The sequence below is a fragment of the Poeciliopsis prolifica genome, unplaced genomic scaffold, assembly GCF_027474105.1.
Source record: "Poeciliopsis prolifica strain line A6 unplaced genomic scaffold, Auburn_PproV2 SCAFFOLD007, whole genome shotgun sequence".
Lineage (NCBI taxonomy): Eukaryota > Metazoa > Chordata > Actinopteri > Cyprinodontiformes > Poeciliidae > Poeciliopsis > Poeciliopsis prolifica.
This window is the reverse complement of record NW_026562382.1, coordinates 3078971-3099321: the sequence shown is the minus strand read 5'-3', so window position 1 is coordinate 3099321 and position 20351 is coordinate 3078971. Positions and strand designations below refer to the sequence as shown.

Below are 20351 nucleotides of genomic sequence, written 5' to 3'. Positions count from 1 at the left end.
GCAGTTAAAAGATGACCCACTTACTTCTGAAAAAAGGTCCAGTGGAGGAAACATGGAGGACCCAGCGCCTGACTCAGGCTGTTTTTTTTTATGTCTCTGCGTGCTAACCCATTACTTCCAGCTTTGCATGACATTTTCAAAGGAGATATCTGTTACTGAGTCATTGCAGCACCTCTCCTCTGCACCCATAACTGGCCTTTTCTCCTCTTCTAGACATCGTTTTTTCGTGATGTCTAGAAGACATGTTTATAGATACTGATTGTTTGTATTTCTCTTACATTATGTTTTGAGTATTAAAATTTAATTGGTTTAAAAATATTAACTGATCCAGAAGCATGAAGTGTTCGTACACAGATTTAACATTTATGTTTTACAAGTTGTCACTCAACATTTATGATGCAATATAGAATTTATATTGCATGTTATGTCACTTTTACTCAGTCAAGACCTACTTTAAGACACGAATATGCATCTTTGCTGTTGTATACAGGATGTAGACTGCTTGGTGCGTGTTCAAAAATAAAATAAACATTTACACACCCTATGATCTGACCTAGGACATATAAATACAAATGGCTTTAATTATTTTGTTTAAACAGAGGATTATTTCTCCCCATATTTTGATCTGATTTAATTTCAGAAAGTATGAGTCCAATAAATAAGTAAAATTGAGATATGTGATTAAAATTCATTATCTTCACAGTTCACTGAAATCACATGTCCTGCATTAGTACTGTGGTTCAACCTAAGTGCTGAGAGAGGCTTTTTCTGCTTGCAAATTTGTTCTGTTTTTACTTTTGTTTTGACACTTCAATAAAAAAAAATGTTAACAGAAAGTCACCCAAACCAACCTGACCCTGTGGGAAGAAGTAATTAAGTAAAATCCAAGTAAATCACAACTTAATTATGAGCAACACACTTTTCAACACGAGTTAGCTACAGCCGTTTGCAGACGATTTGACCTGGAGTTGCCGCAGCTAATACAGTTTTTCTTTTTTTTTTGCATCAACTTCAGTGGGATAGGTGAACAAAAAGGCAAACTGTACAGATCAAAGTAGCTGATGGTTTTTAAAAATTGCCTGAGCAAATCGCAGGCCCTTTGTTGGCAGACATAAAAGGACAGTAATTATAAATTGAGTTAATGAGAGATTGTGACTCTTATTAACTCTGAAAACGCAGTGACCAGGTCCTCAGTTCAGTACTTCGAAATGCACCTGAATATCCCTACAAGTGATATTAATTTTATGTAACATTAAGCATTATTTCAAAATATTTTGAGTAATTGTTTGTATTATTTTGGTTTACAAATAGTTTAGTAACCAGAGGTTTTCAAGTTTCTTCAGTTCAAGCTAATTCGTAATCGATTATCAACCTGAGTCTCTGCGGTCCTGCAGGTGTTGGCGACGGGGCTCAGCGCCCTCTACTCCTCTCTGCCCAGGAAGATCGAGGTCCGCGGAGACGACTGGCATTCGCTGCGGCGGGAGGACTGGATGGGCGTGTCGTCCCTCGTGCTCTTTATGAACTCCTTGGAGTTCTGCAACGCCGTGGTGCAGGTGGCACACCCCCTGGTCCGCTCTCAGCTCCTGGACTACCTCCACAACGGCTTCCTCGTCCCCGTCATGGGCCCCGCCCTGCACAAGGTTGGAACCTGAACTTTGTTTAGAAGTAGAGTTCAGTTAGAAATTGTTTTGTGTAATGTTCTAAAGTCTGCCTGCTGGATTTCAGAACATTTAGAATCGATGAAATCCACATTCTTTCCACTTTGTTTCGCGACTCTCTGATGTTCTAATAAAAATCAAGAACTGGCAAAAAACATGGAGGTTTAGAACTTAATTTTCTTCGATTTCTGTCGATGAGTCAGAGGATGAATCAGTAATTTTTTTACACAGAAGAAACTGTCCTCTGCTAAATTCTCCTCAGCGGGAAGATTTGTCACATTGTTCGTCTTTAAACTGTTTTTGCGCGCGTGTGTGTATGTCCGCAGTCGTCGGTGGACGAGATGATCGCCAGCACCGCCTACCTGGATCTGTTCTTGCGCAGCATAACGGAAACATCGCTCCTCAAAACCTTCCTGCGCTTCATCCTGCTGCATCGCCATGACAATGACACCATCCTGGACACGCTGCTCACGCGCATAAGCAGCAATTCAAGGGTCTGTATACATGTGCATCTGTTTATGAAAGAGCCTCGAGGCTTTAAAATGAACACGGTTGAGTGGGCGCTGAGTGGGCTGAGGGCAAAATCTGACAGCAGACAAGCGAAGCTTCTGGGCTATGAGAGCAACAAGAAAAAAGGAAAACTTAATCTCTTCGTGTCTGCTGCAACAACCTACTTTTGTAGGTTGTTGTTGGATGTTCAGAAATGTATCTCGGCTGAAATGCTCACACCGACTCATGGATTCTGGGCTAGAAAATAAATATTTAGATCAATGGGCTCTTTGGGAAAATATTAATGGGACGTGATTTCATCATCCTGCATGAGCACCTGAGTTATCTATTTAGAAGCTAAAGCACCTCTGGTGCCTTCAGAGGCCAAAGTTGGATACATTACTAACTTTATTTTAAGGTTTTCAGTTATAATTTTTTCAAACTTCTCTGCTGTAATACAGTAAGACAAAAACAAATGGATCTCCTGTGTGTGACTGCTCATCAGTTTCTTCATCGTTGCAGCTCTGCATGGTCTCATTGAGTCTGTTCAGGACGCTCCTGTCCCTGCATTGTGAGGACATCATGCTACAGCTTGTTCTCAGGTATTTCCAGAGTTTTTCTGAGCGTTGATACTGTGGGTGAATTCTCTTATAGACGAGGAGAAAACTTTTTATTATTCAGAAATCACAGATGGAAAGAAAGATGAAAGAAACGATTTCTCAAAAATTCAGTCCAGGCTCAACTCCTCTCGGTATTGTGCTTTTCTAGCAGAGAACTCTTTAGTGTCGTCTAATGAAAGAGTTAAAGCTCCATACATAAGAAATATGTTTTACTAAAACCTGCTGTCAGTAACATAAATTTAGAACTTCAAATGATAAAAAGCAGTTGAGATTTCTTGAAAAAGTAGGAAACTAGCCCTTTAATCTTCCACCAAATCGGCAGGTGCAAGTCACATGCTAACGTCAGTGCGTCGTCTGCAGCTTGAAACGGAATGAAGATTCAACAAATTATACGCAGAGCAGAAATTATTCAGTTCAGTGAAGAAATGTTTCCTTACAGAAGATCTTTCTCTTGTCCGTAACCAGCATGTGTTTTCATAAATAAAATGGTTCAAAGGCCCTTGGAAAGTGTGGTTATAATCAGATAAATATATATATATATTCAGATTTTTATAAGAACAAGAAATAGAGTTGCTGAAGTATACATACAGCACTTTGCAAAAGCATTCACAATAAAGTTGTGGAAACTTTATTCTCCAATGAAGTTTCCACTTCTTTGAAACTTTTCACCAACTTTATTTCTGACCTGTGTACTTTGTTCCTCTGGTTTTATCGTTCTGTTTATTTCTTAATCTGACAAACTTGTAAAGCCTTCACAAAACAACTTTTGGACTGTTCAATAATTAGTTGACTTTGGAAAGGAACTGATTTCAATTTGATTTTTATTTGTGTCAGAGTGAAGTTTGAGAAACTACAAATGCATGTCACATTTTCAGATTTTTATGGATAAAAACTCCAGAAAACTATGTATCTTTTTTATTTTACGTCACAGTTCGGAGCTAAATCTACAAAAATATGTCAAGTATACAAGGGGCACCGTGTATTTTCAGTGGGTAGACGAAGAACTAATCATAACAATAAACTTATCAAAACTCCATGTGTCTGTTTTTCTCCCAGGTATCTCCTTCCCTGCACCCATGTGATGCTGAGTCAGCGTCGTGCCATCAGGGAGACGGACATGTATGGAAAATCGGCAAACAAGTTCCTGTCACTGATCCCGGAGTGCTGTCGGCTGAACGCATCCAGCTCCACCGATCGCGACGACGACAATCCATTCTGGGGCAAAGGTGAGCAACAGCCATCTGGGGGAAAAGGATTTGGATCTGTTTCACCTGGATTATTGCGCTTTAATAAAGTGGTTGTTACCTTGACAGAGTGAAGTGGTCTGTAAGGGTTGGTTTGAAGGTTAAGATTCTGTATTTGCTCATACACAAATGCCGGGTGTCTGTACATCCTTGAAAGGTCTTAAAAAGTATTTTGTACATCTAAAATTAAGGCATTAAATTATTTTAATAAAAATACGTTAATCACAGGTCTTATATTTTGTTGTGACAGGACTATTTAAACTCATATTTTAAATATATTGTACAGTTTTTTTTTTCTTGCTGGATTTTTCTGTCAGGCAAAAGTTTGAGTCACACTCAGGCGTCTTTGTCGTATTCTGTAACGCAAGGAGGATTAGGCTACCGGTATCGAGCTGTTAATCTTGCTAGCCTTTTTGTGTCTATCATGGGTACAACGTGATTTTTCATCACGTTGACGACGTTCGCCTTTGGCACCTACTCATTCTGTTTACAACCTATGCGAAGCTAAGTGCAAGAACGTTTGGCAAATTCTGGCAACATTCTACAATGAAGCAGGTCTTGCATTTCATTCATGATGTAAAGGGTTAAAAAGGTCTTAAGTTTGACCTGCAGATTTCCCGATAATGGCTAATTTATGTCATGAAATATCAGGAACAAAATAGAAAGAAAAATTAGCCTGGACACCTAAACACTAGCACCAGATTTTGGCAAGTTGGGGTAAAGATAATATTATTCAATTGATGTGAATGTTTTTGGGGTTTCCTGTGTCATCCGCAGTCATGAACAATCCAAGCACTGAAGCTCCACCCAGACCCAGCACCCCGTCCCGCTTGTCGTTCTTCATGCGGCAGCAGAGCAGCAGTGGCGGCGGCGGATCGGGAGGAGGAGGTTCATCTAACCTTCCCGCCGTGGATCCGCTGCACCCGAGTCCATCCGGGTCCCACACTCTGTCCCCGGACAGTCCCATGCACCAGCAGCAAACCCTCACGGAGTGTTTGGAGTGGGACGCGGGGTACCTGGAGTACCTCAAGGACGCACGTCGGGGAATCGAGCATTGCGCCTGGTCCTGCCGTGATTGGTCCGCGCCTTACGACGGAGAAAACCCTTCCCCGAGCGCAGCCCCTCCGCCTCCCCCCACCTCCAACGCCTCCATGGCCATGTTCCCGGAGCATTTCTCCTTCCAGCACGGAGGAAGCGGTGGCACTCCTCCAGGCCAGCAGAGGGCTGCCGTTGTGGCGGCAGCGCGGTCAGAGTGGAGCAGTTCGGACCGGGACAGCGGTGAGTGGGACGTCACAATAGGCAAAAACAACTGCATCAGTCTCACGCCCCGCTCCAAGAAGCGCACCCTTCAAACGGAGGAACTGCTTCCCAAACCAGTGCCGCCACTCATCCCGTCTTCGTCTGCTGCCTCCGCTCTGTCAGCTTCACACTCCACCTCCTCCCCAAGTCAGCACCTTTCCACGTCCACCATCACTGTGAGCTACCAGCCCATGTATAACGGGACAATCGCGCAGGCGGACGGTTGTTCGGACAGCCGGGATAGAGGACTAGAAGTGAAAAAAGTCAAAAGAGACTTAGGGGAGCAGCAGTTCTTGGATGAGAACGCCAACCAGAACGGATCTCCCATCTCTTACTCCTCCCACAGTCACGCCGCCGTCCCCCAGTCAATTTTCAGCAACAGGAACAGCAGCGACATGAAGTCTCTACAGTTTCCTGCCCCCGATACCAAACCGCTGACCAACTCAGGCCCGCACAGCATATCCTCAGATCTTCCAGAAACCAACCAACCGTCGCAACAATCCGTGGAGCGGCTCATAGAAGAACTGCTGGAACAGGCGCCGGACGACCCCCAGCAGCTCCCCGGAGACGCCAATGGTCAGGGCATCAGCATCGAGGCCTTCACCCAGGAGCTGCGGGAGCTGGAGGACCGGGTGAAGGAGCGAAGCCAAGCCGCCTCCCTGCAGCCTGACGCCGCTGCAGAATCGCTGTCCGCCGAGCAGCAGGAGGACGAACAGCTTTCCACCGCTCTGAACGCGAAACTGACTGGTGACGTCAAAGGGGAGGGGTCCGAGGTGGGAGTCTATAGTCCTGCCAGACCGCTTAACCAGCCTGCCTCGCAGCCATACACGGGTAAATTATTCTGTGGTTCTTTGTTGTATTTCTGTAACTTCAATCTTAGCAGATTTTAGGCTAGGAAACACTTTAGCCATCTTTATTACCAAATATGTTTTTCCCCTTCTAGTAACATTGCTTCCCACTTGGTATTGTTTATCTTCCTTCATCTGTATTCACTTTCTGTACCTGGTATGTGTAATTATGTGCTTTATTAGTGATTTTACAGTAGAAAAAGATAGAAAGCAAACTAAAGTAGCATTTAGGAGGCATTTGCAGTTTCTTGCAAAATATCCATTCTCCTTTGTCCCAGGATGACAATAACTTACGATTTTATGAGACTGACCAACTCAAACTCTGCAAAAATAATCAATATTTCATGAACGTCAGTAGAGGCTAGAACTTACTGTTAAATTGAGAGTTTTTGCTCTTCTTCCCAGATGAATTACCAGATACTAAGAAATGTTACTTTTATTGTTTTGGTCTACAGAATTATTGCGACCAAAAGAGAAAAAGGAAAGGCGCGTGAATAATTTTGCAAGCCTCTTCCTCAGCTCTTCAGCATTCTTAAATAAGAGCTGTTCTCTTTGGTTTCTGTTACACACGTTAGCAGCCTGCACCTAGTCGTTTTTTTCAGTCTATGGGTGACATGAATAGAAAACCCCCAAATTAAGCTTAATCTAAAGGATGTTTTTCTTAGTATGTCAGTCAGTGTTTGTTCTTTCTTTGGGATCGAAGCCAATAATTATCCATTCAAAATTCATCAGTGGCTAATATGTTTTCATCCAATTTCCATCCAAATGCAAAGTTTTTGAGAGACCTCTAAAAATGTTACAAAAAGAGAAAATAAAAAAAGGAGCTAACTGGGCCTGTTTCCATCTACTGGTTTGGAACCAGGCTACACAAAGTGTAATTTCGTCAGACGTTGACGCTGCACATGGCTGTAATAATCGAGATGTGGATGTGACAAGCCAGCATTGGCCACACATTTCTCAAGGTTTGGACTTTTTACCCATTTTTTCTCAATTTTGTGCCTCTTATAAGGCACAGAGGCTCACCAGTGGATGGCAACTTTCCCTGTGTGAGACTTGATTTGCCAAATGAGTTTCCATCTACCCATAAGCACATCAACTCTTTTTCTAAAAAAAAAAAAAAGCGAAAACCACCTCAGGCAAGTATTAAACACAGCTAGTGTTGCTTAAAGTTTCAGCAAAAGCTTCTGTTTACCTGAATTAAAAAGCTCTAGTTTGCCTTTATAATCAGAAACCAAAAGTGGAAGAAAAATTTAACGCACATTCTAACTCAAAACCTTTTGTTTCTGTGGGGTTTTTTTTTCCCTTGTTCTCCTGTGTGCAGGCCCGTTCATGGTGGTTCTGTTTGCCAAGCTGGAGAACATGCTCCAAAACTCGCTCTACGTCAACATCCTGCTCACTGGCATCGTAGCCCAGTTGGCCTGTTATCCTCAGCCCCTCCTACGCTCCTTCCTGCTCAACACCAACATGGTCTTCCAGCCCAGCGTCAAGTCGCTGATCCAGGTACGCCAACTCCTGCTAGCTTCAAGCGAACCCCAGCGCTGTGCCGTTCTGACTGAATGGAGATCTGTTTGTTCTTCAGATAAGGTTCTTTCTAGTTAAAATTTGTAGAAGTTTCTCTGATCCTACTTTGATTGGATTCAAGACTCCAATCGTAACCTACCGGTTTGGGCGTATCGTGACATCTAGAAACAATACCAACCAAAATAAAATAAAAAATAAACAATCAGTTTTTGAGAATCCATTTCAGCTCAAGCTCTCCGTCCTGTTTCTGTCCTCAGGTTTTAGGTTCTGTGAAGAACCGCATTGAGGCATTTGCAGCTTCTCACGAAGACTTCCCTGCCATGCTGAGGAAAGCCCAGCAGTACCTTGTGGCTCGAGGGAAAGTGGACTGGACCGACATGGCTGCCGCCGTTCCCCCACTGCGCCGCTCTGATTCACTAGGTGAGTGCAGAAAGCGAACTGGAGACGTGTTGGGGCTGAGGGCTAAATGGGTCATCACACTTCAGATTAAAGTTCTTTGTGTTCTCATTTACTTAGAAACATTTTGTTTTCAAACTAACATTTTTAGGTTGCGTCGTCTTGTTGGTTCTTGTTCCCAATACCAAGTCAGTAGAGATTTTGTAATTCTGCTTTTGTTAATTGTGACATTCAGTTCTCTGAATCTTTTTTTCTTCCATGTTTCTAAAGACATATTTGACGAGACACGTACACTCACTTCTCAATAATCTGCTTCTTCTGCAGAGTGTTTGGCTAATGCTAGCTTGTTTGTTCTTTGTTTTGATAGGACTTGTTGATCATTCAGTTAGTAGATTTTAGTGCAGCTCCAGTCACTCAGGGAAAGCGATTAGTTTGCTTTATAAACTTTTCACTGTGTTTTGAAGGTCATAAAATTGAATTAGTAGTGTTTACTTTTAAAAACAAACTTGCTATTCATGGCATTTTAACAATTTAAAAACGCCATGAACAGATAATAGTCCAAAGCATTATGCTGTAACCTGTTACTTTTCAGTCTTTTTGTTTTTGACTTACTGAGCGAGTGAAGACCCATTTCACTCCTCTTTGGGTTTTAGACAATTTCAGACTCAGGTTGAACTGGACCTCTGGTCTGTTATTTAATTTTCCCTTTAAGGTTAATCAAATATGTTTGAGTTTGAATTAACTGTGTCTCATTAAAATGTCGATTTAAAGCAGCTGTTTTATAGGGTTTTTTGGGGGGGGAGGGTTTCTCTCAAACGTAATAAAGGTACAAAAGTCTGGCAGGTTCTAAAAACAGAGCTTCACTGTGTTAATACAAATGCAAAATAAGGAAACGACTAAATCACATTCTTAAAAATGAACGCAAATTTCAGTTCTGTGTTGTTTTGCGATGTGTGGAACATGCAAAAAAAAATAATAAAAAAATACTATTTAAGCAACTCAAGGCCAATATTTTGTTCTCAAATGATCAGAATGCTATTCAAACTGCGGAAAATAAATCAAACCTTCATCAGGAAAAACATTTAGAAACTTGGCGATGACATTTTCTCGTGACGTTTCTGCTTTCCAGTGAAAAGCCGAAAGCCGTCGCTTGGAGACCTGATCCTGCGGCACACCAACAGCCCCACCCGCGCCCGGCACGCCGCTCAGCTGGCGCTCGCTCACGTCCGGGACGGCGGCCAATCGCTGCACAGCGCCTTGTTCCGGGGCGGCAGCGGCTCGTCCGGCCTGGAGAAGCAAGCCGAGGCCTTGCGGGTGAAAAACGCCGTCTACTGCGCCGTCATTTTCTGCGAGTTCCTCAAAGAGCTGGCAGCCACGGCTCAAGAGCACGCCGTCACTTTACCTTTCCCTCGGAGCCAGAAGGCCGAGGAGTAGATTGGTAAACACAAACCCTTTGAAACTCGACTCTTTGGATTTTCTTCTCTTTTTTTTTTTTTTTTTTTATTCATTTGAAGCTGTAAAACATATTTCTCCCTTCGCCAGACTCGCGCACTGAGACTTTCTGTCACTGAAATATTAATCTGCAATGGTGCAGATAGGAAACCAGGAGGAAAACGGTGGCATTTTTCTACCAAAATTAGCATAGGAAACGTAAAGGATTGGAATTGTTGTTTTAACAGAAGATCTTGTGCATATCATGTATTATATTTACATTCTGTACACATTAAGTCTCACTAAACACTTGAGATTTGGGAGCTTGTAAATAAAGCCACCACGCCGTGGTGTTGTAAAGGAAGTAGGTGCACATACTGGTGCTAGTTCATACTCCTTATGTTTTCGTCAGGAAGCGTGCTTTCAGGTGGCACAGGCAAGAAGATGGAAACAGAACACCAAATATTTCTTGGCCGGGAAACATTGAAAGTATAAAGATAAGTTTTAAAGGAAATCAATATTTGTACAGCAAGCCTGTCTCAGCTTTCATCAAGGCATTTAATCTTCTGTGTAGGTCCTGGTCAAGGAAAGAGCAGGTCCGACTCGGTGACATTATCAGAGTCGATTGTTTTGAAACGACGGCTAAAAACTGGAGAGAAAAAAACAGGGGAAGCGTTTTGTTTAATTTTTTTTTTCTGTAAAGGAATTACAGAACGTCCTGGAAAGTGTTAGGTAATTAAATGCCATTATTATGTGTAATTTTTTATTTTTATTTTAATTTGCACCTTTTACTTGACATATCAGCAGCATGTGGGTGTAGGCATGTGCCATTGTGTAAGTTCATTTTGACTCCTGTCCGAAGGCGACGCCAGTTTTTCAGGCCATTATTGACTCATCAGTCCGTCTCCGTAAAGCAGCTGGGGACAGAAAAGACAGCACTGTCGTTTTTTTATTTGTTGTTTGTTTGTTTTTTTTTCCCCTGTCATTTTAAGAGGTTTCAATTGACTTGCAATTGGTTTGAAAAAAAAAAATCCCTCGAGGCATTCACTCTTCTCAGTTCTTTGTTTTTAATAAGTGAGATGCAAATTAAGAATCCATCTATTTAGTTTTTACTTTTTCCCCTTGTGTCTTGATAAAAGGCCAGAATGAACATTTTGTCTTATAAATTAACATGCTGCTATATATGTTGTGTTTTGTCTGTTTTAAACACTAACATTGATTTAATTAATGTCATAGCCACTGTTTCTGCAGTTTGTTGGTAGGTACCAGATCTAAATGTGTGTGTGGGTGAGGAAGCCAGTCATGATCAGTGTTTTTCTTTTTTTTTTCTTGTAGCATCAAAGGTTGAATTAAGTTGCAGTTCAGTGTTAGAAGCTTTTGCCAAGTTTTCCCTTCACTTACTTGACGATTTATTTCCTGCGCTTTTACTATAGAGATGCAGCGATCTGAATTTTGGGGCTGATTTCTGATCTCTGGATTCTGCGGAGTCTGTCGGGTCAGTTTTGTCTCCTGCAGATTGGTTTCGATAGACCAGTAAAAAAAAAAAGCTAAGAACGATTTGAAATATTTTCTCTGATTATATTAGAACCGGCTGCATAAGGTGGAGAGGTGACATCACACAGATTTAAAATGTCTTTTCTATCTTTTTATCAACGATTATTGCAGTTAGCATGCTAGCAGTGCTACAGCTGCAGTCTGCAGTTTTTATTTGAATGTGTAGATTTTTAGAAACTCGAGATTTGTAAAACTCCACATTGGATGCGGTTGAAGGCTCAAATGGGTAACGGCTCGTTTTCGCTGTGAAGTCTTTGCTTCTTGCTCTCTGCTGCAGCCCACATTAGCTCGCTAATGTCTTCTTGCATCTTTCTACTTCCCAGCTTTACACTGGAAACGTCTGATTGGCTGGTGACTTTTTGGGGACTGTCGAGCTGAAACTTCTCGTTGCATCTCTATTTTAAATGATGGAGGACAGATTGATATGATCACTTCTACTCATCGCTTTACTGTGGAACGCGTTTCTTTGCACATGCTAACTGTCTCTCTTTCTCCAAACTCCGAGCAGCAGAGAGAAACTGCCTGACGTCCTGTAACCTCTTTATCTCTGAAATATAATTTTTTTTTTTTTTTGACATTTTCATCTCTTCTACCTTTTAGGGGGAAAAAAGGCTTTTTCCTCTTGTTAAAGCCATGTCTTTTATCACGTTTGTACGCCACTTTTCTACTGACTTTCTAGATCCATTTCATACCAGCCCACAGTTTTTTATTGACAGGGGGTTTCTGCATGCCGGTTCAGGCCAGGTTCAACCAAACATAGGTTTAATCGTGTCTCATGCAGCGCATGACGAGCTTCTGTCACAGACATCATCCCCCTTTATCTGCAGGAGTGAGTGGAGACGGGCAGGTTCTCCGCTGAATGTTTCTCTTTACATGTAAAGTTTACCCACTGCCACCCATCGCCTCACTCCTCGGTGGCCTCGTCAGGTTCCTCCTCCAAAACTCAAGATTTTCTTGTTGACCATTTGGACCCGATTGTAAAGGGTCTCGGTGGATTCGCCGTTGTTTCTGGAGCGATCCTGGTCACTGACCCCGTTTCTCTTTGATGCATTCATGGACACCAAAGACAATTTTTCACGTCTACCCTCAGTAATCATCCGTCCAAACTTTAACCTTTTATGGTTTTTCTTTTTTTTTTAGAAAGTGCCAACTATGTTTTTGAGGTTTGACGTTAACAACCAGGCATGTATGATTTTTTTTTTCCCTTCTTTGTTATAATTCCAGTTCCTCCCTGAGTCATTTCCCACCTTTTCATTTAAAGACATTACAAAAGGCAAAAGGCATTTGATGAGCGAACATGTCCTTCCTGGGGCTTTAATGTCTTCCCGATCTGTAAACACACCTTTATTCAGCGCATATGTCGAATAATAACCGGCAAAATAAAACAAGACGACAACAAAAAGCACAAATTAAGAAACAAGACGAATTCAATCAAAGCTTCTTTGTCCTTGAAGTTTATTATTCAGCTTCACAATAGTTGCCTCTCGTTGGACGCACTCCCAGCGATCACGGCGGTGATTGTGAAAGTATGTAAAAATAGAAAACGCCAATTAAAGAGGTCATCCCTGGCAGCTGGGGGCGGAGCTTTCACCGATCAGGCGCAACGTTTCAATCACCGTCTGCAGATTCTTTCATTTTCGTTGACTTTTTTTTCTCGTCAAATTTAGACGTCAAAGATTGAGAAGAAAAAAAAAACTTTTTTTTTTTGTTCCTTTTCTCTTTTAACTGACAAAAATAGTTTTGATTGATGAACCTCCAGCTGGCAATCAGCACATTGTGCTGATATCCAGCTGATACACTACAGTTGATCCGACATTCACCAAAATTTCATTTACTTTCGGGTTTTTGTCAAAACTCAGAACGTTTTGCTTCTCGCCTTCTCTGCAAACACAAGTTTTGTTCTCTTGCTCCACTTTCCTTTAGGTTGTTCTTTTCTCGTGGATGAAAAATGTAACTGGAGCACATTTATTTTATGGTGTGTTATGATGCAGTGTTTGTTTTTTTGTTTTTTTTCCCCTCATAATCGGATGTTTAAGCTCTTTCTGTATGTTTTTTTTTTTTCTCTCTCTCTCCAACTTTTCATCTCCTGTGCAATCTATGCAACACACTCTGATATCCCTGCTCTGGAGCTGAATGAAGATGTGGAATGATTTTAACTTGTAAATACTGTTTTGAAAAGAAAAAAAGAAAAGCTCAATCAGATCGATCGAGATGTGTGGAATAACCGACAGAATGGAAACGGTTTCCAAATGATGTAACGATGAATGTTGTCGTAAATATTTTTTTACATTTTGACGTCGCTAGGAGGAAAAAACAAAAACTGACACAAAAACAACAAAAAACTCACAGTGGGAAAGCTGTCGGAAGAACACTACAAAGGGAAGTTTTTATTAATTTATAAATTCATTGCTTAGCAATATCACATTTGTCTTGGTGTCATTTTTTTGTTGCCTTTTGAAATAAATTATTCTTTAATGCAAACATGTCTATCTTACATTAATCATCGCAGATTTTTCACTGTCGCTGCCACAACTGCAGCAGAACGAGAGTCGGTGGGATCGTACCAGTCACAGCAGGCCGGACCTGGAGGTTCTGGAAATGGAAAATGGTTCTGGAGGTTCTGCTTCAACAGGAACTCATAAATACGTGGGAGCTTTTTAGGACTTTAAATACGTAATGTCTTCCTCTGAGAGCCTTTGCCACGATATGCACAGGAACACATTTTAAAAAAATGATTTGACTTCTTGAAGAACTGACCTGCTTTCACAAACAGAACCGCATTTGACCCATTGCACAAGTTCTGTCTTAATTTACAGCCACCTCCTTTAGAAAAAGGTTATTAAAGACATTTCAGAAGAAATTCATATCTGGAAATTTTGTTTCTTACTATTTATTTCTTGCGATCTATTAAAGTGATTTTAGTCCTGCTCAACTCTAAAGGTATGACTCATTCTGACCAATAAAACTCAAAAGCATAAAAATTGACTCTGGGTCACTTTCCCAACCACTAAACCGCGCCCTCGTTTTATCCCAATCTATTTTCTTTTCATGTTCGTGTGCCAACCTTTCTGTGTCAAATTTAATGTCTTGGTAGTTAAAGTTAAATGTTTGATCAATTAAGGTGATGAATAAACACAAAGCTGCTCAAATCCCACAGAAATTACAGTAAATTTATTTGTACTTTTACATTTGTTCGAGTGTAGATATATGATTTTGGGGTTTTTTTTCTTATGAAAAAGGCACATATACTGGCAGATAAAGCCTGAAATAAGTCTGAGCCAGTTTTCCACTCTTGGGTATCATTCACTGGAGTAATGTAGCTGCATTTCCTCACAATAAGTATGCGCATGTTACCAAATTTATTTCAAAGCATGTGGGAAAGTCCTCAACGCGGGCAGAGTTTGAGAATAAAACGACTGAAACAAGAGCTAAATAAATAACAGACACCAATAATAACTAATAACTTAAATAATGACCTGGTTTAAATGGATAAAAATGTTGAAGGAACGACGAGAAGTTGAATCTTCTGCTCAGAACTATTTTGCTGATTTTAGCCGCGAGCTTGACTATGAAAACTTGCACCGATCATTAGATGGAAATCATTATGACCAGAGTCACGCTGATCCTTCCTTCAGTCCATGCAGAAGGAAGGATCACAGACTCATGAGACGTTGATGCTCATGTAATTTGCCAATGGGGGGGGAGAGGGAAATTGAATCGTTTATGCTTCTGTTATAGAAAACAAAAGGAGGGAAACGGATCCATTATTTCACATCAGCGACACCCAGGCGGCTGCTGGCATTAGGTTGGCATTGATCACTCCAAACGCGCAGCTGAAACACTTCAGACGGAGTAAATCGCAGAGCACACAGCTCTGACAGCAAGGCACATGTCAAGAGTGAATGCACATGTTTCAGAGTGAATGCACATGTTTCAGAGTGAATGCACATGTTTCAGAGTGAATGCACATGTTTCAGAGTGAATGCACATGTTTCAGAGTGAATGCACATGTTTCAGAGTGAATGCACATGTTTCAGAGTGAATGCACGTGTTTCAGAGTGAATGCACGTGTTTCAGAGTGAATGCACATGTTTCAGAGTGAATGCACATGTTTCAGAGTGAATGCACATGTTTCAGAGTGAATGCACTTGTTTCAGAGTGAATGCACATGTTTCAGAGTGAATGCACATGTTTCAGAGTGAATGCACATGTTTCAGAGTGAATGCACATGTTTCAGAGTGAATGCACATGTTTCAGAGTGAATGCACATGTTTCAGAGTGAATGCACATGTTTCAGAGTGAATGCACATGTTTCAGTGAATGCACATGTTTCAGAGTGAATGCACATGTTTCAGAGTGAATGCACATGTTTCAGAGTGAATGCACATGTTTCAGAGTGAATGCACATGTTTCAGTGAATGCACATGTTTCAGAGTGAATGCACATGTTTCAGTGAATGCACATGTTTCAGAGTGAATGCACATGTTTCAGAGTGAATGCACATGTTTCAGAGTGAATGCACATGTTTCAGAGTGAATGCACATGTTTCAGAGTGAATGCACATGTTTCAGAGTGAATGCACATGTTTCAGAGTGAATGCACATGTTTCAGAGTGAATGCACATGTTTCAGAGTGAATGCACATGTTTCAGAGTGAATGCACATGTTTCAGTGAATGCACATGTTTCAGAGTGAATGCACATGTTTCAGAGTGAATGCACATGTTTCAGAGTGAATGCACATGTTTCAGAGTGAATGCACATGTTTCAGAGTGAATGCACATGTTTCAGTGAATGCACATGTTTCAGAGTGAATGCACATGTTTCAGTGAATGCACATGTTTCAGAGTGAATGCACATGTTTCAGAGTGAATGCACATGTTTCAGAGTGAATGCACATGTTTCAGAGTGAATGCACATGTTTCAGAGTGAATGCACATGTTTCAGAGTGAATGCACATGTTTCAGTGAATGCACATGTTTCAGAGTGAATGCACATGTTTCAGTGAATGCACATGTTTCAGAGTGAATGCACATGTTTCAGTGAATGCACATGTTTCAGAGTGAATGCACATGTTTCAGTGAATGCACATGTTTCAGAGTGAATGCACATGTTTCAGAGTGAATGCACATGTTTCAGAGTGAATGCACATGTTTCAGAGTGAATGCACATGTTTCAGAGTGAATGCACATGTTTCAGAGTGAATGCACGTGTTTCAGAGTGAATGCACATGTTTCAGAGTGAATGCACACAGAGGAAACTGGAGTCAGCTTGGCAGTATCCTAGCAACAGCCAACAAGAAGTAAAACTGCACAATGATTGGAGGGGGAGGGGGCAGGGGGAAGGAGGGAGGAGGGGGTAAGGTTGGTGATAAAAGTGAAGTGGGTGAGCGATGTGGTGAAGAAGAGCAGAGGATCACTGCAGCACTGTGACAGGACGACAGGTAAGGCAAAGTGATGGATTGGGGGGTTTTTGTGTGTTTTTTTTGCTTTTATTTTTTTAAAAAAAGCTACTTGTTCAGTTTTCAATGTTGCATTATTTAAAGTAGAAGTGTTGCATTAAGTTGCAGAAAATATCTTTTTGAATACAATTAAATAATCTCACTACATTAAACTTTGCTTTATTTGTTTATTTGTCTGTTTTTAGCAGTATCTCTTCTTGCGCTTTCAAATGTGGGTCATACGATGTGAAACCGGATCCCTCGGATGCATAATGTAGTTTTGCAATGTGATCAGGAGCCTGATGACAAAGGGCCAGTCCGGACCCAGTGCCTCGGTCACAAATGTCAACATAAATAATCTACAAGTCGCCGCCTGTGCCAGTGATGCAGGAACAAAATCCATCCTCTCATTACAAATATGTAATTTCCAGTGACACATGATCTATATTTGTCAAGAAAACCCCAATTTAACTGTTAAAAGCTCAATTTAAATGAGCTTCGTCTTCGCCATTAAAAACAAAACCGGTACTTTGAAAAGGTTTCAGTTGTACAAGGCTAATAAGCAGGAGCAACTAAACATTAAACCATTTGAAGCCTTTCCTATTTGGTCCTGGGTAAAAAAAAAAAAACATAAAAAGAGCTCCTACATATTTATTATAGAGAAAAAGACTAACTTTCACTATCGTTGCTCTGCATCACTTTATTCACTTTATGAATAAAACATCAAAGTAAAACCTACTCTCGGTACCGGGGAGCCGAGAAGTACTGTTGACACTCCATACCTCCTACTCTTGCCCTCTCTGGATTCCTTTTCTATCACGGCTTTCAACACGAGTCGAATTCTCAGTGTTGGAGTCAAACCTTTTTTTTTGCCTGTCGCTTGATCTTTTCCACAGTCGCTGTGAAAAGAAAAGAGAAACAGTCTGTCCCCTTTCTTGTTTCATAGCAATCCTTCTAGTATCGTCTGTATTTATAATAATTCTTCATCCACTTTCTTTTTCCAGATATTGAGAACAAAGCTTACCATCGTTTCAAGATGTTTGAGGGAACCCCTCTCGATAGCAGTTCAACCCGTCCCGTCCAAGCAAACGGTCCAGACCCCAAAAGTCCAGACTCTCAGTCAGATGGACCTTCGTCGTCTTCGCCACATCATTCGCTTCCCTGCTGGGCAGCCCAGGCTCAGAGTGACCTCGACCAGGCCAGGGAGGAGCTACGTCAGATACGGCTCCGTCACGCAACTGAGATTGAGACGGTGAAGCGGGGCGTAGAACGGGCGATCCTCGGAGCACGTACAGAAGAGAAGCGTCTGCTGGAGAGGGTGGAGCAGGACCATCGGGACACTCAGCAACGATTGGAACAAGTTGAGAGGGAGAACATGGCAGCCGCCAGGGCGAGTCAGTCTCTGTTGGAGCAAAGGTTTGAGAAGTTGGTCCGGTTTCAAAGACGACTCCAGACAATGAGTCAGCCTGTTCCATCTGAAAAGGGCCCAAACAAAAAACCCCTACTAGAGGAGATTTCAGAGCTCCTGCAGCCCTGGGAAATTTCTGTTGCCCTCAAGAAAGTAAACTTCAAACCAAGCTCCCAGCCTAATGCAGTAACTTTTGGAGACATTCGAGTGGAGGAGCAACATCTGTGTCTGAATGTTGGAGGCTGTGGGCCAAATGGAAAGCTGTGTGCCTTACATTCACAGGAGATGCATTGTGAAGACATAAACCAACAAAGTTCTGAAAGAGCAAAAAGCACGCAAGGACACGGTTGGACATCACCAACAGGCAGGACAGTCAAAAGGATCAACCTCTTAAATCGTGGTGATGTAGAGTCACAGGAAGAGCAGAAGCTTTCTTCTGCAAAGATACACCACTGGCTGCCGAAATGTGAACAGTTTGACTGGGAAGCATCCCAAGTTGATGAGATGGATAAAAGTTGCTTTGAGCAACAAGGGGAGAAGTTATTTTTGGCTCTGCCTTCTGCTGAAAATAAGGATATCAAAGCAAAAGACCTGGTATGCACAATGAGCAGTGCTGGAAAATATTGCTCACCCTCTAATCAGAGGAAGATGCTTTCTGTGGCCACTAGTAGAAAAGCGTCCCCTTCCCCCGAGCGACGTCAGGAATCTGCCAAGATGAGTCGTTGCTTGAGCCCAGATAACAATGGGGTAGAAAAAAGAAAAGGAAGGCTTGATTCAAATAATAGGCCTTCTGTTAGTAGTACACTAACGTCTGCTAGGATGGCTCCAAGAGATCATTTGGTGAGTCAAAGCTGCCTAGATATCACCTCCAAAGTGAGATCACACTCTCGTCTTAGCCAGTCTTCCGATGAACACTCTCTGGGGACGTTGGGTGATTCCGGACGTGCGCCATCTCCAGCAGACAGCCTTGACTCCACCTACACATTTATTGTTAGCCCATCACACGACTTCAGTTTGAACAAAGGCTCTTTAAATCACAGTTGTCACCTGTCCAAGTCGGCAGTGGATTTAACACACAAGACAAGGCCGTTGATTAGTAGTGCCGCAAATAAGCAAGAATTATGCAAAGCTAGAAGTGGCAACTTCAGCTCCATGTTGAGCTCCTCACCACCTCTAAGTAGAGGATTTGACAGCAGTCAGATCGTCTCATACCCTAATCATGTTGGTCATAGCGTCTTGCCACAGTCGAAGAAATCCACAACTGGGTTAAGACAAGTCCCTGTGGCTCGGTCATTGTCGATGTCAGTCATCGATGGTTCCTCTCAAGAACACAAGAGAGGCAGAGAGGAAAGAGGAGAGCCAGCCCTGGTGGAGTTGGAGGAAGAGGTTGATCCATTGCTTATGGAGTTCACCGCAAGCAGTGTTCATCTCATGGGGCAGTTTGGGAGGCAAGGTTCAGGCCGGGCTGATCTTACCCTGCCAAGTGGTATCCATGCCACAGCACAGGGGCAGCTCTTTATAGTTGACTGTGGAAATGCACGTATCCAGGTTTGTCTTCTTTGCTTAAGCATAAATATAATGTCTACTATTGAAAATTTAACTGAATGTAAATTTTCAAACAGGTGACTGACCCTCAGGGGAATGTCCTTCAGCAAGTAAGTTCCCCAAACATCAGTGGCTCCTCCATAAGATGCCGAAACTACTTTGACATCGCCGTCAATGCCAAGGGTCTCATCGCCTTAAGCTGTGCTGCGGAAAGAGCTTTGCTTGTGTTCAGCCGACATGGTCGCCTGCTCCAGACCTTTGGAGGATCTGCGTTGGGCTCTGCAAAGGATGAGCTAGAAGCTCCCCGAGGGGTGGCTGTAACTAGACTAGATGAATTCTTGGTAGCTGATATCAGAAAAGGTACCCTCATAGCCCTGAAGCTTGACCCTAAAACGGGCTCCAGGCTTGAACGCACAGTGGTGACCGGATTCCACAGGCCTTACTTGGTGGCGACCTGCTTGAGCTCGGGCATGATAGCAGTGTCCGAAAGGGGCAATGAAACAGGACGAGTGCCTTGCATCAAAGTTCTGGAGCCAAGCTGGAACACAGTGAGAGTTCTTGGTGTATGTGCTGGCATGGGACCAGTCCTCACATGCCCCTGGGGCATATGCATCGATAAAGACGGCAACATCTTAGTTGCAGACTGGGGAGAGCAGCACAGAATTGTGTTGTACCCTGCTCAAGGCGTGGGCTGGCCCATCGTACGCCAGGGACTGAGCAGCCCACGTGGCCTGACCTTAACACCAGACGGGCTTCTTGCCGTGTCCGACAGCATGCACCACTGCATTAAGATTTACAATTATAAAGGGTGACATGATTAAATTGACCTCATTTACAGTTAAGGGGAGGGTTCATCAAACTGGTGTCTTGAACATGTATTAAAATGATAAAAAAAAAACA

At 42.3% G+C, this 20351-nt stretch overlaps 2 protein-coding genes across 4 annotated transcripts in view; both read left to right on the top strand.

Annotated features, from left to right (window-relative positions):
- Nucleotides 1–13479, top strand: part of fhip1b (FHF complex subunit HOOK interacting protein 1B) — a 24840-nt gene extending 11361 nt beyond the window's left edge. For all 3 annotated transcript variants that reach the window (XM_055031739.1, XM_055031738.1, XM_055031737.1), the window contains 8 exons: nt 1395–1640; nt 1985–2152; nt 2670–2749; nt 3824–3993; nt 4789–6141; nt 7480–7658; nt 7937–8099; nt 9205–13479. In XM_055031739.1, the coding sequence (XP_054887714.1) occupies nt 1395–1640; nt 1985–2152; nt 2670–2749; nt 3824–3993; nt 4789–6141; nt 7480–7658; nt 7937–8099; nt 9205–9509 (2664 nt within the window). In that variant the 3' untranslated portion in view covers nt 9510–13479. The remainder of the gene's footprint in view (nt 1–1394; nt 1641–1984; nt 2153–2669; nt 2750–3823; nt 3994–4788; nt 6142–7479; nt 7659–7936; nt 8100–9204) is intronic.
- Nucleotides 9451–20351, top strand: LOC129361085 (uncharacterized). The gene is made up of 3 exons (XM_055031740.1): nt 9451–9513; nt 17503–19454; nt 19529–20351. The coding sequence occupies exons 2-3, from the start codon at nt 17535–17537 to the stop codon at nt 20261–20263; spliced, it is 2655 nt and encodes an 884-aa protein (XP_054887715.1). The 5' UTR covers nt 9451–9513; nt 17503–17534; the 3' UTR covers nt 20264–20351.

Bases quoted from the DNA above. Each gene is read 5' to 3' on its own strand.
- LOC129361085 (XM_055031740.1), top strand. From the start codon at position 17,535: ATGTTTGAGGGAACCCCTCTCGATAGCAGTTCAACCCGTCCCGTCCAA. The intron at 19,455-19,528 runs GTTTGTCTTCTT...ATTTTCAAACAG, and splicing joins GTGGAAATGCACGTATCCAG to GTGACTGACCCTCAGGGGAA.